Consider the following 26223-nt stretch of genomic DNA (forward strand, 5'->3'; position numbering starts at 1 on the left):
TGAGGAAGTGATATTTGAGCAAAGACCCAAATGACAGAAGGAAGTAATCCATGTGACTCTCTGGTAGAAGAATGTTCCAGGCAGAGGGAGCAGCCAGTGCCAAAGCCTTGAAGTGGGAATTGGGCCTGGCACGTTTGAGAAGCGACAAGAAGGCAGCAGTGACTGGAAAAGAGGAAGCAAGGAGAGTGGTAGGTGATGAGGCTTGAGATGGGGCCAGAGGCCAGATCATGGTAAGGACTTTGCATTTTCGTCTAGTGTGATGAGAAGCAATGGGAAGATGTGCTGGGGATCAACAGATATGATTTACTTTTTTTCTTTAGGAGCAGCTTTATTGATGTGTAATTCACATGCCATACAATTCACCTACTTACTTACTTACTTATTTATTTGTTTGTTTGTTTATTTTCTATTGAAGTACAGTTGATTTACAATGTATTAGTTTCTGGTGTACAGCATAGTGATTCAGTTAAACATATATATCTATTCCTTTTCAGATTCTTTTCCATTGTAGGCTATTACAAGATAGCAAATATAATTCCCTGTGGCATACAGAAGGTACCTGTTGCTTATCTATTTTATATACAGTAGTGTGTATCTGTTAATCCCAAACTCCTAATTTATCCCTCCCCCCTTTCCCCTTTGGTAACCATAAGTTTGTTTTTTGTGTCTGTGAGTCTGTTTCTATTTTGTAAATAAGTTCGTTTGTCTTTTTTTTTTTTTTTTTTTAGATTCAACATATAAGCGATATCATATGGTATTTTTCTTTCTCTTTCTGGCTTGCTTCACTTAGAATGACATTCTCCAGGTCCATCCATGTTGCTGCAAGTGTATCATTTTATAAATAAGTTTGTTGGTATCTAAAGATTCCACATATAAGTGATATCATATGACATTTGTCTTTCTCTGTCTGACTTACTTCACTTAGTATGATGATCTCTAGGTCCATCCACTTTCCTGCAAATGGCATTATTTCATTCTTTTTTATGCCTGAGTAGTATTCCATTGAATATATATATATATCTCTCACATCTTTCTCCGTTCATCTGTCAGTGGACATTTAGGTTGCTTCCATGCCTTGGCTATTGTCAGTAGTGCTGCTGTGAACATTGGGGTGCATGTATCTTTTTGCAATTCACCCATTTAAAGCATACAACTCAGTGGTTCTTAGTATATTCCCAGATATGTGCAACCATCACCACTGTCTAATTCCAGAAAGTTTGCATTATCCGCAAAGGAAACCCTTTACCTATTAGCAGTCACTTCCCACTTCCACCAACCCCCACTCCCAGCCACTGGTAATCACTAATCTACTTTCTGTCTATTTGGATTTACCTATTCTGGACATGTCATATGGATGGGATCATAGAATGTGTGACCTTTTGTGTCTGACTTCTCTCACTTAGCACAATGTTGACAAGGTTCTTCCATGTTATAGCATGTATCAGAGCTTCATTCCTTTTTATTTGCCAAGTAATGTTCCATTGCGTGTATACACTAAACTTTGCTTATTCATTCATCCATTAACGGACATTTGGTTTGTTTCCACCTTTTGGCTATTATGCATAGTATTGCTACAAGCATTCATGTACAAGATTTGGTGTGAATATGTTTTCAATTTTCTCAGGTAGTAACTACAAGTGGAATTGCTGGGTCCTCTATGTTTAATCCCATTTTCAATTAGTGACTGCACCATTTTACATTTCCTCCAGCAGTGTATTTGGGGTCCAGTTCTTCCACATCCTTGCCAACACTTGTGATTATCTGATTCTAACCATCTTAGTGTGAAGTGGGGTCTCACTGTGGTTTCAGTTTGCATTTCCCTGATGACTAAAGATATCAAGCATCTTTTCTTTTTTTTTTTAATATTTTTTTTCAAGCATCTTTTCATGTGCTTACTGGCTATTTGTATATATTCTTTGGAGAAATATCTACTCATTTTTGGAAGCACACGAGTTTTTAATTTTAACGAAGCTCAGTTTATCTATTTCTTTCTTCTGTTGCTTGTGCCTTTGATGTCATAGCTAAGAATCCATCTCATTATGCCTGACTTTTGAGAATGACTCTTCCAGCCATCATGCTGGGAAGAGACAGGAGGCAGCGCTGCAGAGTGCCAAGCGGAGGCAGGATGACAGTGGCTGTGAGGGGTGCTCTGAGCACCCAATGCAGAACCCTGGCCTCCTGATTGAGGTCTGGACCTTGCAGAGTGGCCCAGACCTGGGCACAAACACTGACATGCTGTCCTCATTTTCTTGCTTTTCTTTTATGCAAATCCTGTTTTCTGCTCCTCTCCTGGTTTGAACCTGGTTGGGCAACTCAGATATCTGGATAACAGACTCAGGGCCAGGTCAGGAGGTTACCTGGATGGCCTTGGGTGGCTGTCACACTAACTCACTGTGGGACCTGAGAAGACGCTTCTCCTCTTTCTGGGCCCCAGTTGCCACATCTCTATTATGGGAGAGGCTAGACCAGGGTCTCTGGCTCCCCACAGGCTCCTGGGTCTTCACTTCCCCACTCTCACAGGGTGGCTGAACGAGGCTGGCAGAAAAGATTTATTGTGGGAGTGATAGAGAGTTTAAGCAAACTACAAAGCTAGATTTACAGTATGATCACATAATTTGTTTGGCATAGGAAAATTTCTGGAGTGATACACCTAAGGTATCAGCAGTGCTTGTCTCTGGCGTGTAGGATGATATGTGTTCTTTTCCTCTTTCAGTTTGTTTGGATGTTCTGATTTTTCACTGGGATGAACATGTTTTGCTTTTGTAATAAGAAAAAAAGGCATAAGAGAAAGAAACTAAAATGGGCAGATTTCTTTAAAGAGAGAGATCACCTAGAGGTCATTAACAGGAAAAAGGAGTGGGAAAGGTAGTCTCCACAAAAGCTGATGTCAGTGTGTGTCAACGTACCAGTCAAAATGCAAGGTGCCCTCTCTGCCAGGGGGGGCTGGGTGTCCCAGAAAGTGGGCTGTGAGATGGAGATGAGTGTACAGAAAGTTTGTTAAGGAGGATCTTGGGATCAACAGCTGTAGAAAGTGGGTAAGGAAGCGGGATTGTGCAGAGGGGACAAAATAAACTGCACCGCAGTCCTGACAAAGACCTCAGTCTCTCTAAGCAGGAGGCTCTGGCGCTAAAACGGTTCCTGAGAGTTGTGCTGACTTGAGTCAAAGGAGCCACCCTAGCAAGAAGTGACATTTGACAAGCAATCCCCAAGGAGGGCTGGCAGCACTACACTGCCTTATGGCAGCTCTGTTGACACTTAGGAGACTAAGTTGTTTGTCCCTGAGGTGAGATCTGGGCAGGACATTGCAATGTCCACTCTAAGGGGACTGCCCGGTGGAGGTGACCTCCATGAAGGGCAAAACCACTGGCAGATATTAGAGGGTTTTTCAAAGAAGAAGCCTCATTTTTTGAACTCAGATGCCTGGCTCCTCTACCATTCTGAGCCCTGATCTCTATTCCTGATTTGTCTCCTCAGGCAGTGACCTTTGAGGGCCACTGATGGGCTAGTCTTTAGTTTAGGTGCTTCCCAGGATCCAAAACATTGCTTCAGGCTTTGTCTCCTAGGAGTTTGTCATTGCTCTGGAATGCAGACAGGGTGGAAATCCTATCTGTGCATTTTATCAAGGAGGAATCCTGGCTTCAGAGAGGAGACGTGATGAGGTCGCGATGAGGCCGCGATGAGGGGATGAGGCAGACTCGGAGCCAGCTCTGTCTGGCTCCTGGTCCCACCCTCTTTCCCTGGTGACACAGCTGCACAAACTTTCAAGTGACTCGTATTGTGGTCAAATGGACAAATCTGTTCCTCCTCATCAATGCTAAACCAGTTCATTCCCCACGCCCGCCAATCAGTTTCCAGAAGAGCTCATCTCAATCCGGCAAATCCCAAAGTGGAATCTGACTTAGTGGATGCAACACCAAATGGCCCTCACTCTCCTCGAAAGCTGCTCTCTTTGAGGGGGAGCAGAGCTTTCTTGCACCAAGGACCAGCCTGAGCCTTCCCAGTTTGGGGGGACATGGGAAGCTGCAGGCAGTCTGGCTGAGTTAACCTTAAGTTGATCTTATTAACCTGGGAGATCAATTGGCTGCAGGCACCAGGAAAGTGACAGCACAGGCATTAATTCAGCAGTGGCCGGGGCAGCCTGACAGCCGGGGACTGATTTATCAGTCCTTTTAATGGATGGGATTGCATTTAGCTAATTGAGTCTGAGAATGGCATGAACAAGCCCTCTCTTCAGGCAAGCCCCTTGTGATGCGGTGCTCCTTGGTGGATGTCCTGCAGAGGGAAGGGTAAGGGGAGGAGAAGAGGAGGCAGGCGACTAGTGATGCCCCCTCCCTGACCACTGTGAGGACTGGTTTAGGGCTCCAGGTATCTCTAGCTGCGTGCTGCTGTCGGGAGGCAGCGGTTCTCAAATGTGATCCTTGTACCAAGAGCATCGGCATCTCTTGGGAACTGGTGAGAAATGCAGAATCTTGGACTCTACACTCAGACCTACTCGATTAGCAACTCAGCAATCTGTGTTTTAACAGGCCCTCCAGGATATTCTGGTTCTCACTAAAGTTCGAGACCCACTGGAGGAGTTCTGAGCACAAACTCTGGTACCAGGCAGCCTGGATTACTAGCTATATGACTTTGGACAAACCATCTAACCTCTCAGCGTCTCAGTTTCTTCATCTTTAAAATGGGGGATATAATAAATAGTACCTGCCTCATAGGGTTATTGTGAAGATAAAATTTGCGAAGTACTTAAAACAATGTCTGGGATATGGTAAGGGGCTATATATTTGTGTGTGTGTGTGTTTTATTTTTTTCCTCTTTTTTTAACTTTTTTTATTGAGTTATAGTCATTTTAGAATGTTGTGTCAAATTCCAGTGTAGAGCACAATTTTTCAGTTATATGTGAACATACATATATTCATTATCACCTTTTTTTTCTCTGTGAGCTACCACAAGATCTTGTCTATATTTCCCTGTGCTACACAGTATAATCTTGTTTATCTATTCTACATTTTGAAATCCCAGTCTGTCACTTCCCACCCCCCTCCCCCTTGGCAACCACAAGTTTGTATTCTATGTCTGTGAGTCTGTTTCTGTTTTGTATTTATGTTTTGTTTTGTTTTTTTTTACATTCCACATATGAGCGATCTCATATGGTATTTTTCTTTCTCTTTCTGGCTTACTTCACTTAGAATGACATTCTCCAGGAGCATCCATGTTGCTGCAAATGGCATTATGTTGTTGGTTTTTATGGCTGAGTAGTATTCTGTTGTATAAATATACCACCACTTCTTTATCCAGTCATCCGTTGATGGACATTTAGGCTGTTTCCATGTCTTGGCTATTGTAAATACGCTGCTATGAACATTGGGGTGCAGGTGTCTTTTTGAAGTAGGGTTCCTTCTAGATATATGCCCAGGAGCGGGATTCATGGGTCATATGGTAAGTCTATTCCTAGTCTTTTGAGGAATATCCATACTGTTTTCCACAGTGGCTGTACCAAACTACATTCCCACCAGCAGTGCAGGAGGGTTCTGGTAAGGGGCTATATTTATAAAGGCTAACAACTGTTACTGTTCAAAATAATGGAGCCTAGGGTTCTGTCTGCTCCTTCAGCATGACAATGATTCTAAGTAAAACAAAGGGGATTGTAAAGTTCCTATGATTTGATAAGTAAAAAAATATGGTACAAAATTGTATTTTTACTGTGGTTGCACTTATGTAAAAATGTGTATGCAAACAGACAAGGTAAAATTACAGGTGATTTCTTTCTCTAGTCACAAACATCTGAATGTGGTTAAATATATCTTTGGAATGAAAATACTAAACAAATTGGGTTAGACAAGAAAAGTGTATTGGAGCATAGATAACCAATGAACAGAGTTGAAATAAAGACTACGCTAGAGGACTCAGGATACAGGACTGCCATACGTGAGTCCCCATCTCCACTTAGGGACAGGAGGGCAGCTCTGGGCTCATCAGGTCACATTGGAGCAAAACACAAGGTCCTTCAAGGTTAAAAGGGAAGAGATGTGAGTCGGAGTCTCATCCATCTGAGGAACCTCAATGACAACACCAAGGATGGCTGGCCCCAGTGAGGATGACTGGGAGGTGGGCATGAGGGCTGGACAGTAAGTTCTCTAACTCACCCTCAGAAAGGGAGAAAGATTCCACCTGAGAATCAGCGTGGCTTGGGAGCTCTGAGACCTTGCTGATTACTGTGGAAAAGTGAACGTTTGGTGAGAACTTCAACTAGATCTTCATGTCTAAAGGAATAAATATGGGGGAGGGTATAGCTCAGTGGTAGAGCACACGCCTAGCATGCATTAGGTCCTGGGTTAAACCTAATTACCCAACACTCCCCAAAAAAGGAATAAATACAGCTAGCCAGAGGGGCCTATAGCCCCATCTTGCCCCCTAAATATCTCTAGGTATCAGGGAACTCCTGATTGGGCCAGGGTAGTGGACTTACAAGATCTAGGTCAGATTATTGGGGTGGGTGTGTAGTAAGCTTGAAAATCCAATGATATGTACCACTCTCAGCCCCACTTCCCTCTTTTAAACTATGGTACCTGAAACAAAGACACTCCAGTTAGAGTCTACTAAGATCTGAGTATAGTGCTTGTCTCTATAGTATATTTCTTTGCACCCCAGTAACCAGTTTACTTTTAAATGGTAGCTTACCTGTGATACATGGTCACTGTAGGATCTACTAAGATGCACTAGAATTTCTGCAGTTTATCACACAACTACACTGATCTCATTTTGTGGCCTCTGTGTTGATGCTTGAGTATGATATTGTGGTACATTTCTGACTTACCAGGATTCTTTTTTATATATGTAAGAGCTTTAGTGAGATATAATGCATATATCACATAGCTTACCCATTTTAGATTTTTTGTGTGTGAGAGGGAAGCAATTAGGTTTGTTTGTTTTTATTTTTTTGTTTATTTATTTTTAATGGAGGTACTGGGGATTGAACTGAGGACCTCATGCATGCTAGGCACACGCTCTACCACTGAGCTATTTTCCTCCCCTCTTTTTAAAATGGGAACAGCTTCCTAGAGTGTTCTGAGATGCTGTGTCCTGGCCTCAAGTCCTAATGAAATCTGCCGAGTAAAATCTAATTCTCAGCTTTTAGGGGAAAAAAATGTACAATTCTGTGGGTTTTAGTATATTTAAAGAGTTGTGCAGCCATCACCACAATCTTAGAACATTTTCAACACCCCTGAAAGAAACCCTGTGCCCTCAACCCCCTCCTTAGCCCTAGGAAACCACTAATCTCCTTTCTGTCTCTATGGATTTGTCTATTCTGGACATCTCATATGAATGGAATCATTCACTATATGGCCTTTTGTGTCTAGCTTCTTTCACGTGGCATAATGTTTTCAAGGTTCGTTGATGCCATAGTATGTGTCATTACTTCATTCCCTTTTATGGAGGTATAACATTGCATTGTATGTCTGTACCACATTTTATTTATTTACCCATTCACCAGCTGATGCACACTTGGATTGCTTCCGCTTTGGGGCTATGGTAAATAATGTGGCTACGAACATTCAAGTACAAGTTTTTGTGTGGATGTGTGTTTTCATTTCTCTTGGGTATATGCCTAGTAGCGGAAGTGCTGGGTCATAGGATAACTCCATATTTAACGTTTTGAGGGACCAGCCATTTTTCAAAGCAGCTGCACTATATTACAGTCCCACCAGCAAGGTGTGAGAGTACCAGTTTCTCCACATCATCAACATTTGTCTGACTTTTTGATTATAGCCATTCTAGTGGGTGTAGAGTGGGATCTCACTGTGGTTTTTATTTGCGTTTCCCTAAGGACTAATGATATAGAGCATCTTTTTATGTGCTCATTGGTCATTTGTATATCTTCCTTGGAAAAATGTCTATTCAGATCTTTTGCTCATTTTTGAATTGGGTTATTTGTCTTTTTATTATTGATTTGTAAGAGATGTTTATATATTCTGGATACAAGTCTCTGATTAGACATATGATTTGCAAATATTTTCTGGCATTCTTTAGGCTTTTTACTTTCTTGATGGAGTTATTTGTAACACAAAAGTTTTTCATTTTAATGAACATTAATGAATTTAATCTTAATGAATTTTTTCTTTTGTTGTTTGTGCAATTAGTGTCATATCTAAGCAACTATTGCCCAATCCAAGGTCTCAAAGATTTACACCTATATTGCCTTCTAAGTTTTATAGTTTTAGCTGTTATGTGTAAGTCTTTGATCCATTTTGAGTTTGATTTTGTATGAGTGTGAGAATGAATTCCAACTCCGTTCTTCTACATATGGAAATCCAGTTGTCCTAGCACCACTTGCTGAAAAGACTGTTCTTTCCCTATTGAATGGATTTGGCACCTTTGTCAAAAATCAACTGGCCACAGATGTATGAGTTCATTTCGGGATTCTCAGTTCCGTTCCATTGATCTACATATCTATCCTTATGCTAGTGACACACTATTTTGATTACTGTAGCTTTGTATAAAGTCTTGGAATCGGAAAGTGTGAGTCTTCCAACTTTGTTCTCTCTAAAGTCTGTTTTGGCCATTCTGGGCCCCTGGAATTTCCATATGAATTTTAGGATCAGTGTGTCAATTTCTGCAAAGAATCCAGCTCGGCTTTTGATCAGGATTACACTGAATTTGTAGATCATTTTCGAGAGTCTTGTCATCTTAACAATATTGAGTATTTTTATCCATGAATGTCGGATGTCTTTCCATTTGTTTCAATCTTCAATTTCTTTCAACATGTTTTGTAAGTTTTCCGTATACAAGTCTCTCACTTTCTTTTTAACTTATTCTGAGTGTTTTGTTCTTTTGGTGATATTGTAAATGGAATTATTTTCTCAATTTTATTTCATATTATTCATTACAAGTGTATAGCAATACAATTTTTATATTGATTTCATATTCTAAAACTTTGCTGAACTCATTTATTATGTGAATAGTTTTTTAGTGGATTCTGTAGGATTTCCTTATATAAGATCAAGTCATCTGTAAATATAGTTTACTTCTTACTTTCAGATCTTTCCAATGCCTTTTATTTCTTTTTCTTATCAAATTACTCTGGCTAGAACCTGCAGTACAATGTTGAGTAGAAGTGGCCAGAGGGGACCGCTTCTGATCTTAGAGGGAAAGCTTTTAGCATTTCACTGTTGTGATGTTATTGTGGGTTTTTCACAGATGCCCTTTGTCAGGTTGAGGAAACTCCTTTCTATTCCTAGTTTGTTGAGAGTTTTTTTTAATCATGAAAGAATGTTGGACTCTGTCAACTTCTTTTTCTATGTCTATTGAGATAATTATGGGGTTTTTTTATTCTATTGATTTGCTGTATTTCATTAATTGATTTTCAAGTGTTACAACAACTTTGCATACCTGGGAGAAATCCTACTTGGCCATGGTATATGAGCCTTTTTATATGTTGCTGGATTTGGTTTGCTAGTATCTTGTTGAGGATTTTTGTGCCCATAATCATAAGAGATATTGGTCTGCAGTTTTCTTTTCTTGTGATTGTTTTTTGTCTAATTTTGGTATCAAGGTAATACTGGCTTCATAGAATGAGTTATAAGTGTTGCCTCTTTTATATTTTGAAAGAGTTTGTGAAGAATTGACATTAAAGGAGGGAGGGTATAGCTCAGTGGTAGAGTATGTGTTTAGCATGCACGAGGTCCTGGGTTCAACCCCCAGTGCCTCACTTTAAAAATAAATAAATAAACAAACAAACAAACAAACAAACCGAATTACCTCCCACTCCCCCCCAAAAAAATGAAAAAAAAAAGAATTAACATTAATTCTTCTTTAAATATTTGGTAGAATTCACCAAAGAAGCCAATCTGTGTCTGGGCTTTTCTTCATGGGTAGTTTTAATTACTAATTCAATCTCTTTACTTATAATAGGTTTATCTGGAGGTTTTTTTTTTTACTTTAATTTTAATTTTAATTATTTGATTTACAATGTTGTATTAGTTTGTGGTGTACAGCAGCATATGCCAGATTCAGTTATACATATATACATATACATGTACTCTTTTTCATTAAAGGTTACTACAAGCCATTGAATATAGTTCCCTGTGCTAGACAGTAGGATCTTGTCGTTTATCTATTCTGTATATAGTAGTTTGTAGCAGCCAATCCCAAACTCCCGATTTATTCCCTCCCTCCCCACTTCCAGAACCCTGGTAACTGTAACGGAGTTTCTATTTCTTCTTTGTGTCTTTTCAATGGTTTATGTCTTCTAGGAATTCATGCATTTCATCTAAGTTGTATAATTTATTGTCACACAATTGTTCATAGTATTCCTTTCTAATCCTTTTTGTTTCCATAAGGTTGATTGTAAGGTCTCCTCTTATTTCTGGTTTAAGTAACTGGGGTCTTCTCTCTCTTGGTCAATCTAGCTAATCAAAATTTTTTCTTTTTCTAATTCAAGTTCTTTTGAATTCTCATTTGGTCCTCAGTTTCCTTCAGCCTATGTTTGGGATCCTTGGCCAAGCTTAGGAGCATTCATATATTTCTTTTGTATTCAAGGAAATGTCTTCTTCATATTCCAGCCTGCGGAGCTCTCAGCCTGAACCCCTAAAGCATATTGTGCTGTGCCATCAACTGAGTCAGATTCATTCTGAACCAGCCTCTTTATTAGCCACTGGCTCTAGTTCCTAAGGCTATCACAATCTCACATTCTCACTTTGCAAGTTAAGCTGCAGCCTCTTTAGCACATTGGCCATCAGCCAAGCATTGCTCAGTTCTGAGTAAAATACAGTACCCTGGGTAAGAGCAGAAGGCAGTAGACCTTGGCCAGCTGGGACCCCCCCCCCAAAGCAGAGCACTGTGAATAGGCCTGGAGCCTGGTCTTGAGAAACAGTACTCTTTGAGTCTTGAATGGGAGGCTTACTGCTGTTCTGACCATTTGTCGCTTTGGCTGAGGTGCCCAGACTGTGCTGCCCTGGTTGGCAGGGATTTGGGCGACAGGTGGCAAAGTCAGGAAGTCAGCAAAAAGCATTTGGTATTTGAGGAAGATCGATTCTGACTGGTGTGCTGGGGTGCATGGCACAGTTGGTGATCTTTCCCCTTCTCTCTGCGAGCCTTAAACCTGGCTGGGAAGCTAGGGTTAAAGCATCCATTAGCTCAGAAAATGTCGAGCCCATCAGATTGTCCACTTCAAGATGATTTCCAGACTAATGGGAAATCTGTGTGTGCAAGCAAGTCCAAATTTTAAAATGGAGCAAAACCCACCAAGATTTCACTGGTAAGGAAGTGGAACAAATCAGCTCTTAGGGATGAGTGTGTGGTGAGCCTGAAACTCCAACCAAGTGTGACAGCCTCAGCCCCACCCCGGGCTGCTGACTCAGGACCAAAAGGAAGAGGGAGCTGCCAGACTTCATGATTTCTGTAAACAGTTCTTGAAAGAGAAACCACACACTTGTCTTTCTGCCAGCCCCTAGCTTCTCCTTGGAGCTTACAGTGCCGCCGTTGTCTTTCCTCTGATACTCGAGGGCAGGGCTCCTTAACTTGAGCTTCATAGACCTCCAAGGGGTGTGTGGAAAGAATTTAGGAAGGGGGTCTATGAACTTGGATGGGAAAATTACTTGATCTTTTTCCACTAACCTCTACCAGAAATTTAGCATTTCCTCGAATTAAGATGGTAGGCAATGAGCCATAAAAGTCTTAGCAGTATTTGTGACTTTATCCCCAGTAGAAATCACAAATATTTTTATATCAGATTACAGTAACTGTATATCCAACAAGTTACTTATGTTCATCATCACTTCAAAACTTTTAATATATAGGCTTGTCACTCAATCTTTTTTTTTTTTAAGTATAGTCAGTTTACAATGTTGCGTCAATTTCTGGTGTACAGCATAATGTTTCAGTCATACACATACATGTTTATATTCCTTTTTATATTCTTTTTCATTATAGGTTGCTACCAGATATTGAATATAATTCCCTGTGCTATACAGAAGAAACTTATTTTTCATCTATTTTATATATGTGTGTGTGTGTGTGTGTGTATATATATATATATATATATATATATTTTTTTTTTTTTTACTGGAGGTACTGGGGATTGAACCTAGGACCTTCTGTCTGCTAAGCATGTGCACTATCACTGAGTGATACCCACTCCTTGCCACTCAGTCTTGTGACTTAATGCATTATTAAAGTAGTAATATGACTAGATCACAATTTCTTATAACTATTTTGTAACAATTTCAATATGATTCCTTTCCTTTGCAATTCTATGTATTTTACTGTGTGCATCTGAAAACCTTATTCTGAGACGGGGTCCAGAGGTTTCATCAAACTGCTAGAGGGACCCATGACCTTAAAGAGACTGAGACCCCTGCCCTGGAACTCGGTGCTCTCCTGATCCACTGGCCTCGTTTCTGATCCACAGAACTTTCCCTGCCTTACTGGAGGGCTCAAAAGCACTTGCATGCTAGTGCTGTGACATTGGACAAGTTAATATTTCCGTGCTGTTTCTTAATCAGCAAAATGGGGAATAATAACACTACTTACTTTATAGGGTTGTTGCGATGACTCCATGAGTTAATAAATGTAGATCACTTAGTGCCCAACAAATAGTAAGTGCTAATAAGTATTAGCTATTTCTATCGTTGTTGTTGCTCCATATCAATTATCTCACTAATGTATACTATTATTATCTCCATTTTTTGAAAAAGAAAACTAGGGCTTAGAGAGGTGACGTGACCAAGCCAAGGGTACACAACGAGGAAGTGGCAGGGCCAGGGTTCAAAGCCTGTTCAGTGTGACCCTGAAGCCCAGTGGAAGTCACTCTCCACCACATTGCTGGATTAGGGGTGATGGCCCCCCCAAAGAGATGGAGGCCATCAGCAGGGGACTCAGTGGGGAATGGCCAACCAGCTCGGCATACTCCTACTCTCTCTTCCTCAACTTGCTCCGACTGTCCACACCTCCACCTTGACGTGAAGGGTGCTCCCAGATCCACTTGCCTACCGTCAGCCCTCCACCAGATCTCAGGAGGCCATTCCTCCTCCCATAAGCTCCTGCCAATGCAGCCCCCACCTGCGGAAGGGACAAGTGACCAACAAGCTCATTTGGAGTCATGACCCAGTCTCTGTTCAAGCCTTACGGAGCACTGGGGTTGGAGGCAGGGGAGCAAGTGAGGACTTAGAAGGGCGGGAGCTTGTCTGAGGAGTGAAGGCAGCTTCGTGGAGGAAGCAGTCTTAGAGCAGAAGAGATTGCCAGTTGGAGTGGGGCCAGGAGTGCTGATGAATTTTTAAGGAAGAGGGAATTGGGTGTGCAAAGGGCCAGAGGCATGGAGGGTATGTAAGCAAAGAACGCTATCACTCAGGATGTCTGTGGTTTGGACTGAATGGGAGGGGGAAGAATGACGGCATGGGCCAGATGAAATAGCATAGGTAGTTTATTTCTGATCAGATGGTGAGGAACGCCAGAACCAGGTCCACAAGTCTTCCCATAAAGGAAGGAGAGCCATTGAAGGGTCTTTGTATAGGAGCAACAGTACCAGATCTGTGTGTTCAAAGGACCATGTCTACCCACTCCACAAGCAAGCATGTAGAAGGTGGGTTGTTTCGAAGGGGTAGAGTCTAGAGGCTGGTTAGACCAGCAAGGAGGCTACTTCAGGAGTCCAGATGAGAGATGAGGGACTGAACTGGGCAAGGAGGAGTCTAGAACTTCTGACCCTCCCTCCAGCTCCATCTCCAGGGTACATGGTGAGGAAGAGGTAAGACTGGAGCTGCTGGGGGTGCTTGCCCTCCTCAAGTTTTGTTGTCTATGGGTCCAATCAGGCGAGGCTTCCTTGGACCAGAGGACAATCGCCATGAATTCACCTGCTAACACCTTCCGTTTCAGCCTCTTTCTTATATTAACAGCCCACTGTCAGAGCAGAATTAAAAGCCAGGGCCCTACTTTCTGGCCCCACCCTCTCAGAAGAGGAGCTGAGGTGAGGGGCCCCAGCTCTTCCCCGCGATGTGGCAGGAGGAAGGAGAGAGGGGCTGCGAGGAGCAGGTCAGAGCCTGCCCTCTGTCAAAGGAAATAGGCACCTTCCTAAGCCTTTCAAAGACTGTTTTCTTCCAAGTAGGTCCTGTTGTTACCAGGGCAACCAAGAACCCTGGGTTTTGTGTTTCTGTGTCTGTGACCTCCCAGGGGGAGAAGTGGTCTGCAGAGCTTTCCCTCATCTAGGCAGGATGCAGGAACTGCTAGCCGGAGGTGGAGCCCCTTCCCCCATTCGGGGGTAAGCTCTTGCCTTGTTAATGCTTGTCCTCATCCCCTGGGAGGGGCCGAGGCCCCACAGGAGTCAGTTCTGGTGGTCAAGGGTAAAGGCTTCAACTCTGATGGACCTGGTTTCTCAGGGCCAGACTTCTGCACCCATACTGTCTCTCTGGAGGTGCATTGTGAGCAGGTACCCCGGAGGGGCGAGCTCGCACCAGACTATGGTGCATGTAGGGGGAGGAGGGTAGTCATTGCACAAACATTTCTTGATTACTTACTATGTGCTAGTGTAGGATCTCTGGGCTGGTTCCTGCTCCAGGGAACTCTAGGGGAAGGCTCAGAACCCAACTGGCTGTTAAATGTCACCTGGGCTAGTTGGTCCCCAAAGCGCTCTTTTCTCCACCTGGCTGGGCTGGGCATTCGAATTGCCTAGGGAGCTTTTTAGAAATAGAAATTCCTGGAGATTCTGATTCCACCAGTGTGGATGTGAGTGGAGGGTGGAGGGTAAGGATCCTGGCTGTCTAACCGCTGGAGTTCACAGTTGAACTCTATAAATGGAGCGAGTGACCTTGAGCTGCCAATTTCCTCCCAGAATGAATGAAGGGAACAGTGAGACCAGCTTCACAGGCAGCAAGATTTTCTCTGCCTTTCTCCAGCCCTTGGAAACAGTTTTTATGATTCTCACCATCCTTGTCACTCTTCTACTGCCCCCACTCTTTCCTTCCCACTTTCTTTTATTCAAAAATTGCCTTATTTTTGGCATGCAAAAGGGCTTCTGTGGCATGCAACCTGGTCACCTTCCCTTGGGCAGCCAGGACCCCAGGTGGGACCTGCCCATCTCCTGGATCCTGCATGTGCTCTGTCGCAGCTGCCAGGAAGGCATGAGCATGTCTGGCAGCCTCCACAGTCTGCTGATTCATTCTGAGCCCCCATCAACTCGTGTTCAGATTTTTTTTTTTTCGCAAGTTTCTTCTAAGCCACGTCTTCCCAACTTGGGCTTCTGCAGATGATTTGCTGAACGTCACTATAAGATCTCACATGTGCACCTCATAAAGGTCATCTTAACACATCCTTCCAGGTTAGAGAGATGTGGAGGGGGCTTCTCATTCCATTTTGGAGAGGATCCTCTAGTCCTCCAAACTCCCTCTCATCTGCAGATGCCCTTGGCAGACTGCCTCTAAGTCTCCATCCATTCACTAACTTATTTGTTTAGGTACCATGCTAGGGTTGCGATCCTACTGTGTACCCAGCCGTGTGCTGGGCCCCAAGGACTAGATGGATGAGGATATTGTGGCCTGAGAAGGAAAGGGACTCATACAGTGTCGCAAATCCAGGCAGCGGCAGGGCCAGACTGGAATCCAGAGCTCTTTTCCCTATATTCATGGGGCTGCTGGCTGCGGGGTTGGGCAAGGCTGGTGGGCCATCCATCACACAATCTGGGCCCGCCTATCCCTACCTGCAATGGCATGTAAAAGTCCCGGGGTGCTGGGGACTTTACCTGACCCCCTGAAGCAGAAAGGGGAGCCTCAGTGATCACAGATGCCGCTCAGGGCCCCACAGCCCTTTCCCTCCCCAGAAGGGGCAGTCAGCCACACACTCAGGCATTCTCATCAGCATGAAACTCAGCCCTGCCACTAGCCTGCCTTACTCTGAGGGCCCTTCCCTGCCGGGCAGAAGTGGCTAGTTCTCCCAGAGCCTCCAGGGACAGTGCACCTGATGCATACCTGGTTGCTCTGGCCAAGACCCAGAATCCAGTCAGGCTGAGGCTTGAACTCGTCGGGGGAGGGCTTTCCTGGGAAATGGCATGGGGTATCAGAGTTGAGAGTGTGTAGGTTTTGGAGTCACAAAGCCCCAAGTCCTCCATGGAACCTAATACCTCTGAAATTCAGATTCCTCGGGCCTAAGAGAAGACATCATTACCTGCCTCCCTAAGGGTGGGAATGAAATGTGGTGAAAGTGCCTGGTACACAGTCAGAAACACACTGGTTTCCTCCTTCCCTCCCTCCCTTCCTGCCTGCCTGCCTTTCTTCCCCATAAAGAGGCTAAGCAAGTGCACCTTCAAAGCCGGGTGTCACTTCTCACCACATGCCTGGACAGTGGGCAGGGCAGGAGGGTGGACGGGCTGGACAGGAGAGACCCAGGAGACAGGAGGTCCTTGGAGGGGAGGCAGAGAGGGGTGATGCATCCCTGGAGGTGACCTATGGGCAGCTGCTGGGCTGTGACAGAGCCACTCACCAGCTGTCAACCTGGGGCCAGTGACTTCTCTCTAAGCCTCAGTTTCCTTATCTCTACAATGAGGGCAAGATGAACTGAGATAACGGATGTGAAGTGCCTGGCAGAGCCCCTGTACCTAGTAGGGGGCTCAGTAAATGTTCCCACCCACTGTCTCAGGGCAGGGAAAAATCCAACTCGTGGCTGGGAAACTCGAGCAAATCCCAGAATGAGATTCAGTTTCTTCTGACCCCACAGTCTGTGAGGAGCAGTGAAATCTTGCTTGGAGGGTGTCCGTGTGGACTGTCCTGGGGATGCTTGAAAATCTTCACCCGCTTACTCACTGGTGTCCCATAGCACCATCTAGTGCCAAGAAGTGGAAGAGCCCCCACCCCCACCCCCGCCCTCCTCCAGCCCCTCCACAACTTCCCCAACGTGGCCTCCCTCCTTCCCTCCAAAGTTCTCTCTCTCTCTCTCTCTCTCTCTCTCTGTGTGTGTGTGTGTGTGTGTGTGTGTGTATTTGGTGGTGGTGGGGGAGGGGGGAACTGTTACAGGATGGTAGGATTAGGCCATTCATACCTTTATATTAGTGGATAACTAACGCTACTTTCCAAGATGCCTAGTTCCCTCTGAACAACTTCGCCGTCCACAAACTCAGAGGACTCTAGGTAGGTGGCTTGAGCCTGCCGGGCCTTAGTTTCCTCACTGAAGGCCTGCAAGGCTTCAGGCTAGGGGTGATTCAGGCAAGGAGCCTGGGAAGTACCTGATGCCTCCCGGCTGGGCTTCTGCGCTTGCTCAATAACCCAGAGACACACGATCTTTACACACCCTTTATATTTTTATTGAGGAGAAAGCTTTAGCGTACAGAATAACTTCTTATCTTCACAACACAGTAATGCAACAAGAACACAGTAACGCATTCGTTTCAAACGATGTCTTCCCGGGTCTCTGGAAATTCTTGGACTGCCTTCAGACCCCGGCATGCATCCCCCACCCCCACCCCACTTCTTTCAACCCAAGAAAGTTTCCCAGAGCCCATAGTCCTTCTTACAGCTCTTGTGGCTGTTACATCACAATATTGAAGATCTGGGAAAGGGGGGGAGAGGGTCAAAGGGAAGCCCCAGCCCCTTTGCCACCAGAGGGCCAGAAACCAGCTCACTGCTCATCTGCTCTTTCCCTAGCTGAGGCTCCACGGGCTCAGGATGAGAAGCACCATGGCCACAGGCAGGGCCTGTGCTGAGGGGTCCCTGGAGGCGGGGGTGCGAGGCACCTTGCCTCTGCACTTCTCCGGCAGGGACGTGGGCAGCAGGGCCAGCGTGTTGACCATCAGCAAACAGGCTCCGTCGCCTCAGAGAATAAGCGCTTCCCCTTCTGGAACTCTCTCCTGAGGAAACAGCTGAAAAACAAACAACAGGGTTATTTCCTCCCACACTAGTAGGGATGGGGGCAACCAGGCAATCAACCTGTCCGACAAATTAGGAGACTGTTCAATCAGTTATTCGGTATGCGTGACTGCAGAGGGGGCAGCCATTTTAAATCCTGCTGATCAGGATCTTGCAGGATGATCTCAGCTCTGAAGAGACATGGTGAGAACAGCCGAGAAAGAAAGGCAGCAAAGTGTTAACTGTGTGGGCGTCTGTGCAGTGAGATTGTGAATGTCTGTGGGGTGGGTTGGCCCTTACAGTCTTCTCTTTGCCAAATGTTTAGAATAGATTAGGTATTACTTTTCTCTTTGGAGGAGGGGCAGTAGCCTTTTTAGAAGGGAGCAACAGGTTAAAGGCCCGGCTCCAGCAATTCCCTAGGCTGGAGAAATGTGTGTGTGAGCAGCAAAAGGGCTTCTTACCTCCCATCGATGAATAGAGACCTCACCAGAAACCAGCGGAGGACTGGGTTCCTCCTCTTCCTCCAGCTCCATCCTCTTGCCTCTGGGCTCAGAATCCTAAGGCTGGGCTGAGATTATCTGTCAGACTCCGGTGAGGAGCAGAGGCTTAGTTTACTATGTTTTCCTCTCTCTGGCCACAGACACTTTGGCTGCACTTGCCCAGCTGCCGGGCCCCATGCAGGAAGCCCAGTATGGAGGGCAGTTCAGGCCAGCAGTGCATCTGGCTGGCATTCTGTGGCCAGAGTGACATAGTGTGTACTCCACTGCCGAAGCAGTGTTTTCTGTACCCCAGGCAAGCAGTAAGTCTCTACAAGGGCCGCTGAGTTAGTACCCAGAAGTCCCAGGAGTTACTACTAGGCAGTCAACCTCTTAAGCCTCACCATATACTCCATGCCCAGCACCAGGCCCTGGCGGGCCCTGCGTGAGATGCCAGTACATCCTGTGAGACCGCAATGGGTACAGTCTGTAGAGAGACCCTTCCTCTCTCCTCTCAGAACTGAGTCCTTTAATTTGGAGTTAAAGAGCAGGCCTCAGGCCTCTCTCTCTTTGGAAAAGCCAATTAGGCTTCCTCCAGAACCCCAAGGACAGCAAATCTCTGCCAAGGCCTTTGGCTGGAGACTGCAGTCCAAGGCCTGGCCGGGGGAGGAGACCACCATCCCTAAGGAAAGAGTCACTCCTCCCAAGGTCACACTGTGATGGTACTGCTGCTTCTCCTCCTCCTCCCCCACCCTACGCCTACCCTTTAAGCAAGATCAAGGAAAGGGGGAGGGCCTGGAACATCGGGCTCTGTCCACTGAGGATGCCCAGGAGGGCAGTGTCAGGAGAGGAGAGGGTCCCACATCTGGAGAGCTCTGAGGCCCTGGGCCAGTCATCTGTGAGAAGGTAGAACCAGCTTGCTCTGTCAGTCGAGAACAGGTCTCAGCCAGGTGGTCCATGGGACACATGGTTTCGCGTCTTCTCACTGGGCTAGATGCAGGGGCCTCTATGGGGCCCTTCTGCTGGAGGTGTGACAGGAAGCAAGTGCAGGCTTCCAGGCATGTTTCTTGTAGCATCCCACTCTCTGCCGATTATACCCAGGAAGTGGCCTCAGTGGCTTTAGGAGTTCAGTGGAGCCTGTCCTTTCATTCATTGGGGCAGATCAGTGAGGCATTGGGTGAAGTCCTGGTGAGCCAGTCAGAGGATTAAACTGGAGAACATAGAGTGAATAAACGCAGAAGTGAGGGCTGGGGACAACTAGAGGGGAAATACAAGAGGGTGACCAGTCCATGGACGGTAACAGGCCCAGAAACCTGCTCTCCAGCTCGTGGCAGGACTGAGCAGCGTGCACACTGAGAGGACAGCGATTGCCGAGCCCTCCTTTCCCAGGTGGCCTCGGCCAGGCACGTGTCACTCCCTGGTCTCGGTCACAGGAAGCTCTGCAGTTCTACAGCTCTTCTTCGGGTTCTGCAGGTCTGGATCTCCCTTAAGTACTGGTCTGTGAATGGGGCAGGTGTGGCAGCGATAGCAGGGGCAGGGGACGCAGTAGAAGGGTGTGTTCCGGGGGGGCCGGCTCGCCCCAGGGCTCACACGCGAATGCGGCCCCGTGCAGCCCGGTGGCCCCCCTGTCTCGGAGTGAGGCGGAAGAGCACAGGGGGCCGTCTACGAATTTGGCGTTGCCCCAGGCGACCTGCGCGGCGAATCAGTGGCGGCGAACTGTAGAAGGGCGAATTCGTCCCTGGAAGGCCCTCCAGAAGTGGGACTCGATTCTGGTTCCTCCGTCTGCTGGGCTGTACGATGGGAGGCGACACATCTAGGAAATTTTCATGATAGTAGCCGGAAGTCTGGGACGAAGCGTTGGCATATGTGGGCTCCATCTCCATCAGCTCATCCAGGTCGTCGTCTTGGGTCTCGTCCTCCGTCTCTTGCTCCTGCTCTGGCTCCTGCTCTGGCTCCTGCTCCGGTTCCTGGCGGCCGCTCTCATCTTCCTCTTCTTCCTCCTCCTTATTCTGATCTTCCTCCTCCTTCTTCTCCCTCATCTCCTCCTCTCCTTCCTCCTCTTCCTCCTCCTCCTCCTCTTCTTCCTCCTCCTCCTCCTCGTCCTTCTCACCTTTCTGTTTCAGCTGCTTCTTCCTCATCTCTTCCTCCTTCTTCCTCTTCTCCTCCTCCTCCCTGGTCTCTTGCTGAATAGCTCTCACGCGCCTCCGCTGGTCCTTGTCGTGAAGCCTGCGCCTGCGCGTCTCTTCATCTTCATCCCCACTGTGGCACTCTTCGCCTTCTTCACCTTCGAGGTTAGGGTCTGCTGCAAAAGGGAAGAAGATATTGCGAACCCCAGGGAGGGGGATCGGCTTGGGGACACGCACTTTTCTTTCTATCTCCACGCATTCAAGAATCAGCTCGTCCAGGTCGGCCATTTCAGTTGACCATAAGAGCTCCTTGCGGAAGAATTCTGAAAGGCCTTTGAGGAATTGGTTTTGAAGGCGGCAGTCATCCCAAGACAAGAATTGAGCCAGGAACTGAAAAGCATCTGCATAGCTGCCCAGGGTACAGTCACCCTGCTTGAGCTTGCGGATGGCCTTTTTGGCCACACTTGGGGGGATGGGGCCACAGAATTCCTTACGGATTTCATCCAGGAAGCGCGGGAAGTTGGCATGCAGGGGGCTTCCCTCCTGGGTGACCGAGACGGCCCAGTCTTTGGCTTCACCGGTGAAAAAGGAGATCAGAAAGGCCACCCGCTCAGCGCCCCCGGGGAAATGATCCTCATGGTCGGCTATGAAAGTCTCTAGCTGCATCAGAAATTCAGCCAGGTAGACTGGGTCGCCCGAAAAGGGCTCTATCTCGGGCCGCTCCAGCGGCGGCAGAGAAGGCTGCGGGGGCAGCGGGGGCAGCTCCTTGGCCGGGGGCGGGGGCAGCGCCGGCGGGGGTGGGCCGGGCAGCGGGGGCGGGTCGGCGGACCCGCTGGAGGTGCCGCAATCCTGGATCACGCTAATCAACAGTTCGTCCGGGGCGTACTCGGGTTCGGCGCGCGGGGGAGGCCAGCACAGGAAGGGCAGTTCTCCCTCGGGAACGGCGTCGATCTCACTGAGCGGGAACTCAAAATTCTCCTCGGCAAGGACGGGCACCACGGGCCCTGGCCAGCGCATGTAGCTCGAGACGTTGCCCCGCAAGGAATTGACCTCGGCCAGGGCTCTGCCGAGCTGAAGGCCCAAATTGGCGTTCTCCCCGCGAAGGGCATTTAATTCTTCCCGCAGGGCCACGTTCGCCATCCGGAGGCTATTGAGATTCCCGGCTGCCTCGGACATCGGGACTGGCTGGGGGCCTGGGGCTGCGGGCGGGGGCGGGATGGGGAGCCGCGGGCCGCGAGAGGAGCGGGGTGCGGCGGCGGGGCGCGCGCGAGAGGCCGAGCCACACCCACCCGGGCGAGCGCGGAGGGCCGGGGGGGGGGCCCGGCCGGGGGCGCGTTACCTCGTCCCGGGGAGCAGAGAGGGCGGGCGGTGGCGGGAGCTCGGAGGCGGCGAGGCGGCGATCGGGCGGGTGGGCGGGCGGAGGCTGGCGGCGCGGGAGGGAGCGGACTGCGGCAGGATCTGTCGAGGAAAAATCTTGCGGCTGGCGCGTCCCCGCCTTTTAAGCGCGGCCCGCGCCGCCCCCCCACCCCCGGCCGGGGCGGGTCCCGGGGAACCGCGGGCGCCCACTGGCCGCCGCGCGCCGCCCCCCCGCCGGCGCCTCTCACTGCCTCTCTCCTTCCCTAGCTGCAGCTAACTCGGGTCGGGAAAATGCGACAGCGACTGCCCACTCGAGGTCGTCATGGCGACAGCCAGTGAACGTGTTCCTCTCCTCGGGCAGGCCCCCGAGTGTAGAGGAGCTGCTTCGCGAGGCGCAGCTCAATCTTCAGAGCCTGTTGCAAGGTACTGAGAGGGAGGGGGGCTGCGGCCGGAGCCCACGGGCCAGATGCACATCGGCTGGAGGGAGGCGACGAAGGAAGCGGACAGGGACTCGCCAGAGGAAAACAGAGAACAGTGGAAAAACCTATTAAAAAACAAAACATACACTTTCACCTTCCAGACTACTGACTCTAAAAGGCTCTGTTTCTACAAGCTGTTTACACCTCCCTTCCTCCTCCCCCCCCCCTTTTTTTTCAGTTTATTCTCTAGGGGAAAGGGACAGAGGCCAAGGCAGGGCCATGGGTCAGGCCATTTACAAAGAGAGCTGGATCAAAGACTCCGACAATGTGGGTCCACATACCCTCAGGCCTTCTCTTGCCACATCATCCATGCCTGTGGAATCCTGGCGCCCAAAGACAAAGGCATCTGCAGGAATAACCTTGTCCACGTATCTCCTGGGTGGCTCCTGCCTCACCAGAGTAAGCCCAATACACAGTACCCGGAGCTCACCTCATCCCCAATTCCCAACCCAGTGTTTCTGGAGTATACCCATGAGCACATTGTATACAAAGTTGGGTCCACACAACCCAGGAGGAACAGCCCAGCCATAATGCCTAAGCAGTCAGACTACATGCCAGGCAGAAGTGAGAATGCCTAGACTTTGAAATCAGAGAGAGCCAGAATCTAATTTGAATCCCACATCTAACTAGCTGTGTGACATTACACAGATTACCTAACCTCTCTGAGCTGCAGATTAGTCAGTCATCTTTACTATGGGGATTTCGATTCCCCACATGGCATGATTTTGTGAGAATTGCAAAGAGAGTGTATGTCAACTGCTTAGCAAGAGTCTCTTGCAGCTGGAGACCCCCTGTTAAGATGCCACATCAACTCCCAGTACATGTCCTTTGGAACATAGGCTGATCGAGGCACAATATTAAAGTTAATGGAAAAGGAAAAAATAATGTGGTCCCTGATAATAATGTAGGACCTTACAATGTTAAAAACATAAACACTGACCAGAGGGACTTATCCAATGTAAGTGGTGAGAGGACTAAAACTCAAGTGTTATGAGAGAGACTGCTGGGGTAGTGCAAATAGCTGGATGGCAGTTACCAGGGGCAGGCATATGTCAAAATTCACTGACCTTGCACATTTAAGATTTGTGCACTTTATGGTAGGTAAGTTAGAGCTCAAGAAAATAATACAAATAAAACCCCAGTGCTAGTGACAAGCTCCTTACACCCTCCAGGCCCTCGCTGTCCCATCCAGGACTCTTTTCCAAGCCTGGAAGCCCTTCTTCCCTCTTCCCCACTTAATCCTTATGTTTTCTTACAAGTTCTGTTCTTGCCATGTCCAAAAAGACCCTGAACACCAGTTCTGCATTTTGCACCGTTCCCTCCATAAGCCCTCATACGAGGCCCTTTGTACCATCCAGCTAAAGAGGACTTGTATGGTTCTGAACTGCTTTTTCATTCATTTCTCCATTCATTTATTCATTCATCCACTAGTCCCAGTATATATTTTGTCCACTTAACCAGACTGGGCTTCTCAATGTAGAGAATCACATCTCTTACTATTCTCGGGTTTCCTGGCACAGGTCTGGATCCCCAAGAGGTACTCAGTAGCCATGTGTTGAGTGAACATTCAAAGTGAAAAGTGGTCTTGTCAGCTGTCGTTCATCCATACCGACAAGGGCTAATGCTGATGGAGAATAGAAAACTGCAGATGGGCCACCCAACTGGACAACAGCCACGACCCCCACCTCACTGCCAGGGCAGCAGCGAGTTTAGAGAAGCAAGGTTCCAAGGGACACCATGAGCATTGTGTTCAGATAAGAGAGGAGATGCCATGTGGAAACAAAGAGTCCGTGTACTCTGTGTGGCCACCCTGGGCAGAATTAGGATGGATGGGTGGAAACCTAGAGGGAGGCAGATTTCACTTCAAGATAAGAAAGAACTTTCATGACATGCCTGACAGCCTCAACTGACCTTGGATGGAATGAGCTGCCTTGGGAGAAAGGCTGTTCCCCTCTCTGCAAGGGGTGTGCCAAGGCTGAAGAAACACCTGGAAGGGCTGCCAAGGAGGAAGCCAGAGCTCAGCATGGGGAATTGGACCAGAGAATCCTTGAGGCCCCTCCTGACCCTGAGTTTCTATGATTCTTCAAGTCTTTGTTCAAATATGCAGAGCCCTGACAGTTGGGTCTTTACTCTGGCTTTCTTCATTTACTCATCGAATTCATCACATCAGTGAAATCCATTCAAATCTTACGCATCCTTCTTACTCCCCGACGATGCCCCTGAACTCCTTCCTTCTCTGCCACTACTGCTGGCTTCACTCTCCTTCACCTCAGCCCCCCCTGGACCTAATACCTCCCCACCACACAATGGGACTATAGGTGCCAGGAACTGGGCCCTCGAAGGCTCAAGTAAGAGTTCCCAGCATCCAAGGGAGTGCTCCACCTTGGACTTCCCAACACCGATTTCTTCATGCTTGACACAGGTCATTTCCTGGGTAGGGTTGCAGAAAATCTGAAGAGCTGCAGGGCTGCAAAGACAGGACCTTGCAGCTGAAAGTAGCAAAAGGTGTCTGCACTCGGAGCCGCTTCCTGGAGTTAAGCACTTAAGGCAGGGGCCACGGAGACAAAGGCTTGGCCCCCAAACCAGCACAACTCACATACATTGACCCTTTTATCTCCCGGGGCCCTCGTAGGAAGTAGGCAGTTTTCCATTTCTGTATCCATAGGCTCGGACACCTGGAACTATCCTAAAGAAACAATGCAAGTCAGGCCTGGCAGCTAGAGCAGGAGCCCCAGCTCGTGGTCCTTCCCCAGCCCGGCGCTTGGCCATGGCTCCCTAGAGTGTGTATCCACTGTGCTGTTTTTCAGAAGAATATGAGGAACAGTATTCGGAGGCCAGACTTCTGGGGCAGACCTTCCGTTCTGCTGATGAGGCCCCTGAGCCCACCCCCAGCCCAAGGCCCCAGTCTGCCAGGCGTCTGGAGTTTGTCTTGATGGTGAGTTGCCTCTTCCCTGACCTGGGAGAGCCAGCATGCAGAGTTTGCCCCGCACCCACTGATGGGGGACCTGGAACTGCTCACACTGCCCCCTTGGAAGCAGCTGCTCACCTCTGCTCACCAGCAGGGCTACCCTGAGGCCCCTCCAAGATGGGCCCTGCACAGTGGGTGTCTGGCCTGGCAGATGGTCCATACTTTCCCACCTCCCAGATGAAGCCTCCAACCACCCCACCTAGACAGCCATCCTGTGCACACGGCTCGTCTCCAGTCAGGAGCACAGCATCCCCACCACCTTCTTTCCCAACAGCCTACAAAACGGCAGCTAAGTGAAGATGAGACGACCACGCAGGGGGTGAGGGCCCCAGAGGCCCCCCTGAGCCTGCCTACTGCAGCCGACAAACAAGCTGTCTGGAACAGCCCCTTCCCACTGCCTGTCCTCGAGGAGAAGCGGTGGCTTCAGCCTTGCTGCACACACTCTGACATTGTGCCCATCGACGTCTCCGGTAGAGTTGCTTAGCACCATCTCTGCTTCCCTCCATGCCAACTACAGATCATCCTCTCCAGACGCACCGGGTGCTGGGGGAGGGAGTGAGACTTTCTTTGCTGCTGGTTCACCATGCACTGTCAAGGTCATGGCTCTCACCATGGAACAGAGGCATGCTCTTTCTTCACCCTCTCCTGGCCCTGCCACACTGAGACCATTTGATGGCAAACAAAACTCTCTTAACGGAAAACTCTAGAACTTTACGAACTTGGGTGCTCTTTGGAGCAGCTGTGGAAACTTAGAATTTATGGGCTATGTTTGGTTTGGGGAAAGAAACTGTGCCTGAAGCCGGTTTGGAATACACAGATAGGAGTTGGAGGGGAAGTGAGGGGTTCGGCGTGCTGGTGTAAAAGGGAAGATCAGACTCAAGGCATAGATCCAGGGCTTGGTGGCACTTTGAATCAGCAGTGAATCTCCTAGCAAAGTGGGCCTCCACCACTTATGTAAGGCCAGAGGGGGACCCAGTACCACCTCAGGATGGGAGAAAT

General features: G+C 47.9%; 2 protein-coding genes across 12 annotated transcripts in view; one reads left to right on the forward strand and one right to left on the reverse strand.

Moving 5' to 3' along the window:
• Positions 1–26223, forward strand: part of NHSL2 (NHS like 2) — a 241463-nt gene that overhangs the window by 198312 nt on the left and 16928 nt on the right. For 4 of the 11 annotated variants that reach the window (XM_032475494.1, XM_032475487.1, XM_032475488.1 and 1 more), the window contains 3 exons: positions 22045–22200; positions 25064–25191; positions 25499–25694. The exons of 1 other annotated variant lie outside the window; for it this stretch is intronic. In XM_032475494.1, coding sequence (XP_032331385.1) covers positions 22045–22200; positions 25064–25191; positions 25499–25694 — 480 coding nt within the window. Of the gene's footprint in view, positions 1–22044; positions 22656–25063; positions 25192–25498; positions 25695–26223 lie in introns of those variants that run through there. 6 more of the 11 variants (XM_032475492.1, XM_032475490.1, XM_032475491.1 and 3 more) reach the window with 4 other exon arrangements.
• Positions 19736–21994, reverse strand: RTL5 (retrotransposon Gag like 5). Its single transcript, XM_032475499.1, has one exon. The coding sequence runs from the start codon at positions 21595–21597 to the stop codon at positions 19882–19884; it is 1716 nt and encodes a 571-aa protein (XP_032331390.1). The 5' UTR covers positions 21598–21994; the 3' UTR covers positions 19736–19881.

The sequence above is a fragment of the Camelus ferus genome, chromosome X (genome assembly GCF_009834535.1).
Source record: "Camelus ferus isolate YT-003-E chromosome X, BCGSAC_Cfer_1.0, whole genome shotgun sequence".
NCBI classification, from domain to species: domain Eukaryota; kingdom Metazoa; phylum Chordata; class Mammalia; order Artiodactyla; family Camelidae; genus Camelus; species Camelus ferus.